This window comes from Mytilus galloprovincialis, chromosome 13, assembly GCF_965363235.1.
Source record: "Mytilus galloprovincialis chromosome 13, xbMytGall1.hap1.1, whole genome shotgun sequence".
NCBI lineage: Eukaryota > Metazoa > Mollusca > Bivalvia > Mytilida > Mytilidae > Mytilus > Mytilus galloprovincialis.
The window spans coordinates 28,760,741-28,768,080 of NC_134850.1; the positions used below are offsets into that span (position 1 = coordinate 28,760,741).

General features: G+C 30.7%; 1 protein-coding gene across 1 annotated transcript; it reads right to left on the bottom strand.

Annotated features, from left to right (window-relative positions):
* Window positions 1-2,542: 2,542 nt before the first annotated feature.
* On the bottom strand, window positions 2,543-5,117 carry LOC143057205 (uncharacterized). Its single transcript, XM_076230462.1, has 2 exons — window positions 4,586-5,117; window positions 2,543-4,108 (listed from the first exon to the last, which is right to left on the bottom strand). The coding sequence occupies exons 1-2, from the start codon at window positions 4,697-4,699 to the stop codon at window positions 2,837-2,839; spliced, it is 1,386 nt and encodes a 461-aa protein (XP_076086577.1). The 5' UTR covers window positions 4,700-5,117; the 3' UTR covers window positions 2,543-2,836.
* Window positions 5,118-7,340: the final 2,223 nt, after the last annotated feature.

Here is a 7,340-nt window from a genome sequence, read left to right on the forward strand (position 1 = left end):
TTATTTCCCAAAAATTTATTGTTTATAATCCGTGCAAAGCTTGTCAATATATATAGTTCATTTCGATAGATATTTTTCTTGGATATGACGTATCATTATAGATAGAGATCATTGTAAGTAGCAAGAACATTCAGTAAAGTAAGAACTTCAAACACATCACCATCACCAAAACACAATTTTGTCATGAATCCATCTATGTCCTTTGTTAAATATGCACATAGACCAAGGTGAGTGACACAGGCTCTTAAAAGCCTCTAGTTCTTTATTTAGCTGATAGTGCATTGCAATGTATAGCTTTAACATTTAATGCTTTAAAAATAATAATTTGATAAAGTGCTACATTTTGAATAGTGCTATTTTTTCCTATTGTGAGTATTCACATCATGGATGGATTCAGATCTGTGGCACACCTTGTGTACACTCTAAAATCAAAAAAAAAATAAAAAAATGCATAAAGTATATTAAAAAAAATTGACTAGCTCTCCTAAGCAGAATTTTTAGGATCATATTCAATACATGACAGTAATATAAACTTAAATCAGTAATTTTATGGTATTATATTTACATATCACAAATTTTTATCATTCCAGATTTTAAGAAATTATCAATTTATTAACCATATTTTTAAAAAAAGTTGTTAATTTTGCAATAGTAACTATTTATTCATTAACATTGTCTTGTTGCATTGTAGAAATGTAAATACTTCATTATGAGCAAATAATCTTAGTTGGTGCATTGTAGACATGTAAATACTTCATTATGAGCAAAAAATCTTAGTTGGAAATGAAAAGTGTAGAATTGTCATAAGCATTTACTACCCTTATATGATGATTTATTTGTGGTGTTTGATGACACTTTCAGCACTATTGACCATATTAGGGAACGACCATTTAACTTAAAGGAGGGTGTTAATGGTTTTTTCCTTAAAAAAATATTCTGATCCGCACTTGACGAAAATGAATATTGTGGTCAAGTAGATGACAAAAAAAAAAGATATTTTGAATGTAGATTTTCCCCATACCTTATAGTGTTAAATTTTGAAGAAAAAAATATAAGATTGATAGCATAGAAAAACTAAAAAAAATTGTTTTCTCGCTTTATTCAAAAAATCTAACTCAAACAAAATACCATAAACTCACGTTGAAGTTTCAATGATTGCTCCCTTATTTTAGTCTGTTTATATTAATGGAGGAAGTGGGAGTTCTTGAAGATGACCCTCTTTGAAAATTAGTCTAATTGTGGAAAATAAATAATAAAATAAACTGATAAAGAGCATACATTAACATTAGGAATTATATGTCTTTAAAGCTGTAATAATATCAGCAATGAAACTGAAAAAGGTTGAGATATGAATATAAATGAAAGTAGGGGTTAAGAAAGATATCATTTCTGGAATTGATTTCTATTAAGTGTGCCATTTAAAGTTATAGTGCCATTTGTGTTATAGTATATTGTAAATTCGTTTATCTTCATTGTTTTTGGATCGAGGAGAATGTGTCTTTTCCTGGATATTTGATTATGTGGTTTTGTACAAGCCATAAGAAAATTTGTACTTTGTAAATTGGTGGTTGACCTATATTCTCTAACCACATAATTCAAGGAAATTGGAATTCTAGGAATTATGATACATCCGCAGCTGTCTGACATTTATTTACCAACAATGCATTATATTAGCATTCTGTTTTACAAATTTAAACTCTTTGTCATTGTTTATTTACTTATCAGAATTGTTAAAGATATGATTGTGAGAATTTTGTTAAGAATTATTCATTTCTGTGGTATATTTAACTATCTTAAGGTTGTCTTTTGTTGACTCCATGATTTGAGAAAGAATCCATTTCTTTTTTAATTATTGTTATGAATTTACAAAGTTTCTCAAGTTCTATCATTTTGACAAATTTATCAGACATGACAGTTAATAATTAATTTGGTGTAGATGTTTTTGTGCCTTTCTTCTGTGAAGAATGGGCTAGTTGTTAGTGTTGTTTGCATGTATATATATGTAAAATGCTTTAAAGATTTGTATTTATGTATCAATTTCTATAACTTCGATCTTAGAAATAAGCTAGATGCTTGCAATCTCATTAATAGCTTACTTTAGTGAATGAAGTTACTTGTTAATGACTGTGTATTCAAAGTGCTATCATTTTTATTTGTACTTTCTATTTTAAGTTATGCAAAAGTTGAAATCATATTTTATGTCATTTATATACCTTTCTCTCAAATTCTTTTACTCAAGAATTGAATGCTTCTTTTTGTAACTTCATTGGGGTGTAAAAGCGTTGACTGAAGTACATTTTGTATAAAGCGCATAAGTTACATTTTTTAGCTAGGATCATGAAAACATTGGTTTTTATCAAGTTTTTATTTGATTTACCTGTGCACTTTTTGTGGGACCTAGTGTCAACATGAATAATACATTTTATTGTGTAATGAAATTGACTAATGGACATTTGAGCGCATTGACAGGACATTTGAGCGAAAAAAAAAGGACGTTTGAGCGCCAAAGTATAGGACATTTGAGCGCCTAAATTTTAGGACATTTGAGCGAAAATAAGAATAAGCGTAGGACATTTGAGCGAAAACAAGTCTTGGATAGAGAATTGTCTTATTGGCAATCATACCACATTTTCTTACGAATATAGTTCATTAAATGAGGAGTTTACCAACAAAAAGATTAAAACATATTTTAATTGTAAAAAACAAAGCACTAAAAACAAAGCACAGTCATAAAACAGGAGTTTACCAACAAAAAGATTAAAACATCTTTTAATTGTAAACAAAGCACTAAAAACAAAGCACTGTCATAAAACATAAAACTCGGCAACGGCATTATTTACAAGTCTGTTCGGGCTTGGAACTTATATCCCAGGCTTCTGACATAAAAATCCCTCGTAATTTCCTGCTGGCAGTATTTCGAATGCAAATCCCGGAGATTCTGTTCCTTCTCCTTTTCTGTTCGGCTCTGCGGTGCATCAATGTTCAAACTCCGAATTTTTATGTAAGTCACAGATTGCAATTTGATAATAGTGCCAAGGAAAATATAAATTGATGGATGACTGTGATAGAACTGCTCGTTATAATGGGCATGAAATGATTCGGGCCCATTGTTAGTACGTTTTAACGAGGATGGAACTTCGGCCCAGAGATGAGGGGGAAATAACGATTCATCTGTTATATAAGTATCAGTCAGGTAATCTGCAAATTCTATACAAGGCTTGTCGTTAGGTACAACGGCCATAAAATCTTCTACGAAACAGTCGGCTACTTCGTCTGGAGCTAAAAAGGCTATCCCAAAAATCCCTTTAAGCCATTTACTAATGTCTGAATCAAGCTCTTTGTATTGTTGACTAAGTCCAACTTTCTGGATTTTTCGCCACCAGGCTTGGCCTAAGTGAAACCTACAGCATTTGATCTCTATAGACGGGAAAAAATCCTTCATAACTTTCATTACCCGTTCTTCAAAATCGACGTGTACTGCTTTCGGTTGAAGTGTGTGACCTTGATCGGAACATAGCTTGACAATTGAGGAAAAGCAATTCACGTAAATTTCTTCAGACTTTCCAGGAAGTAAGCAGAATACAAGAGGGACATAATTTCCTTTGTTATAGCCATGAATAGTATATAACTGTTTAAAGAACTTTGGGCAATATTTGTAAGTACCATCCATAAAAATTTCCGGCACACTGCATAAACATTCAAGATTGGTTGGACACGTAAGAATAATTATACCAGTTTGTTCATCATTAAACTGCACAAAATTTTCAAATTTATTTGACTGAATATTAATCTTCTTTAATGATTGGTGTGTTTCCTCTCTAGATTTAGGAAGTGCAGGGTGAGATTTACGCCTCTTTCTATATATAGCCTTTGAAACGCTGCCAATGTCTTCAGACTTTAGATTTGCTTCATCCATGTTCTGTAACTCTGTACGGATAATTTTTGAAGGACGTTGAGCAATATCATCATCCGCTTTTCTTTTTGATCGTACCCGCAGCAAGTGACGTTCATTGTCACGATCACTGGTATCATGGTTATGAGTATTTTTCTGTTGAATTATAACGGTTCCGGTACAATCCGTCCTCAGTCTTGCTTTGCAACCTTTTGCCTGAAAAATATTGAAAGGACAAATACAATTGAAGTGTTTAAATGCTTTTTCATTTGCTATTGCAAGACATAAAAATAAGATGTAGTATGAAATGAAATGAAATGAAATTCATAACATGTTTAGAATGGGAACACCACAGACATTTATGTGTTTAGCTTCTAAACATTTTCCTAAACATGTTTAGGCTCTAAGCACAATTTTTACAGTGTATTGTATGAATATTGTAAAGTGCCTAGAAAATCAACCTAACAATGTTATATAGGTTACAGTACGACCTTCAACATGGAGCCTTGATACCTAACCCTATATGTGGTAGCTTATATTCAAATGTGTTAAAAAATTAATCTAAAGGAGGTATAAGATAGACATATAATGATATAGATATAAATCAAAATTAAAAGAAGTTATGGAAGTTGAAGCGTAACAGACGAACAAGTAGTTTACATTAACATTAAATTTGTAAAAAAAGGTACTTACTGTACATCTCCAGGATATTTCTTCTCCTTTTAGTGTTTTGTCCACTCTATATCGGAAACTGTCACAAACAAGGCTTCTTTTTCCCTTATTAGTCTCGGTCAAAATAATATCCATTTTAACACGTACATGTATTATTAGTATTAAGATTTCAAGTGCCAAGGGACATTTCACTTAATAGATATATATATAAGAATTTTAGAACAAAGAAAATTTGCATAGCCAATGAATTATAGTAGAATTGATTGGTAAATAGAGATCAACTTAGGATTTCACTTACATAAACCAGCCAGAACCGGTCGAATTACTCGGGTGTGAAATAAAATAAAAAATATTTATAACTAAATCTTACTTTTTTTTCTTACTTTTAAAAAAAAATCTTAATTCGTGTAAAATTATCAGGGAAAATTTCGCTCAAATGTCCTGTCTGAAAACTCAGGTAAGGTTAATATCCCGGCGCTCAAATGTCCTATGAAGTCGGCGCTCAAATGACCCTATGTGCTTTTTTCTTTTTCGCTCAAATGTCCTATGCCCGGAATAACGCGAGATTGTAGTGTAGCCAATTAGAAAAACGTATTATAATGAAACATACATCTAATGTAATTATTTAAGGATATCTTATCTTATTACAGAATTTAAAATTGTGGCTAAGACTTTGGCTCAAATCTTGTTTGTCTTAAAAACTATGTGTAAAGTGACCATCTTAGATTAACAATGCCATTTTTCACATTTTCATAATAAGTATCATCCTATCATCACAAGCAGCACAATTAGGTGTCAAGATTATATAAACCTATTCATTTATTGTTGTTTATTTTGTTGATCATATTTAGAATGTTGACATTGAATGTTAAATTTTTTCCTTGTGTATGAATGGAATACTAGTTGCATAAATGTTGTTCAACTGACTTTATTTATGAAAAAAATTAATGAATGGAGTTTTTGTCATTATAATCAATGTTATTTTAAGAGTTTTAAAATAATTTTACAAATAATATTCCATTCATCATTTAAAAAATATGTAAGGCGAAAGAGGTGGTGAAAAAAATTATTGACCCAGGGGAAACCCTGGTAAGCATAGAATAACGAAAATATGTTGAAAGAATCCATTTGTTTCCATTCCTATCAATTCCTAACTTTAAGTTTATTTGAAATGTACATGTATTTATGAGCCTTTTTTTATTTACTGGGGATATCTTGATTTGACGTACCTTAAGGTTCACTGTCATGGATTTTTTTTAATTTTAGATTTGTAAAACTGTTATATTCCCAGTTTCTATTCCTATGATTATGTTTGTTTTAGCTTGTCTTTCATGACAATAAACTTATGAATGAACTAACTAATAGTAAGAAAGGATAATAATGGTTGGATATAATAGAAATATTTACACTTGTATGCAAATTTTTCTGTCAGTATGTAAAATCACACATTTTCCTGTAAAACTTGACATCACAATTAAAAAGTGACTGTTGCTTGATGTCAGAAGGTTATTATGAGACAAAGTTTAGCTAAATACCAAAAGTGTAAATAAGTTTACTCATAAGCTGTATTTTGTCATGCATTATGTTTATGAAAGTTCTGTTAATATTAGATTTAAGGTGGTACCTAACACTACAGGGAGATAACTCTGTAAGGTCATCTTAACGTTTTTATTACTTTGTGTTGTAAAGGGAACATGAAGCTTCTCAGTGATCCAAATTGGTGTTTGTCAAACTGCTATATAACCAGTGTAATTTTTCTGATAAAATGGTTGGTTCAAAACTTTTGAAATTTTTATATTTTTGTTAAAGGGTCAAAGTAAATACTTTGTCAAAATTTTATGAAAATTAAACGAGCCAAATTAATTTTAGTGAAAGTGTTGGGTACCACCTAAAGGTATAAGCTAGAGATGGTTACAAACAAAACTTTACCTAAGTGATGTTATGGTATAGAATTTTGTGTTTTTTTATGTAAAGGGAAGACAGAATGTAATCATGTATATTGTTTACATGTACTGCCAAATAGACAACTATAACATGTACTTCCAATTAGATGACATACAACTGTATGTTGGAAAGGAAAAGTACAATTATAATGTTAAATACAGAGAAAATCGTGGCAAAATTATGCTTTATCAAGCCAAGAAATCAATATCAATCAGAGGGTGGAAGGCCTGAGGGCTGATTAGGTTCCATGGTTGTTACAGCATTCAATTTTACAATGTTTCTTTATATTCATAATAATATATATTTACTAGACAATTTTAAGGGCATTCAAATGACCATTGAGATATATGGGTATGTGATCAAACGGTATGTGATGCAGGGTATGTGATATGGGGCATTCACTAAAGGGTACCATGTGATATAAGTTTTAGAATCAGTATTTGGTATTTTACAAAGAAAAATAATCAGTAGCTAAATATATGCTGAATATATATATAATGTACATTCTCTTATGGTTGTGGCCTGTAAACCTTTTCTTGCATGAATAGATATTGCATGGGGTAGTGATACAAAAATCTGTGTTAGGCCAAATAAAAAAGTATGTGTGGTTCCAGTTACTTCCGAAAAAAAGTTGGGGTAGGTAGGTAGGGATTTTTTTTAATTTTTATGTTTTATTTTTACATTGAATCTATGGGAGCAACATTCTTACTTTAACAGTACTTAATGAAAAATGGCAATAAAATCTTAAGGGTAGGCTATGTTTAAGCTGAAAAAGTAGGGACTGTAGGGTTACTGGAACCACACATATATTTTTATTTGGCCTTAATGATAA

Excerpts from the sequence above, each read along its gene's own strand:
- LOC143057205 (XM_076230462.1), bottom strand. The coding sequence starts at position 4,699 with ATGGATATTATTTTGACCGAGACTAATAAGGGAAAAAGAAGCCTTGTT. Across the intron at positions 4,109-4,585 it reads AAATATCCTGGAGATGTACA|GCAAAAGGTTGCAAAGCAAG; the intron begins GTAAGTACCTTT and ends AATATTTTTCAG.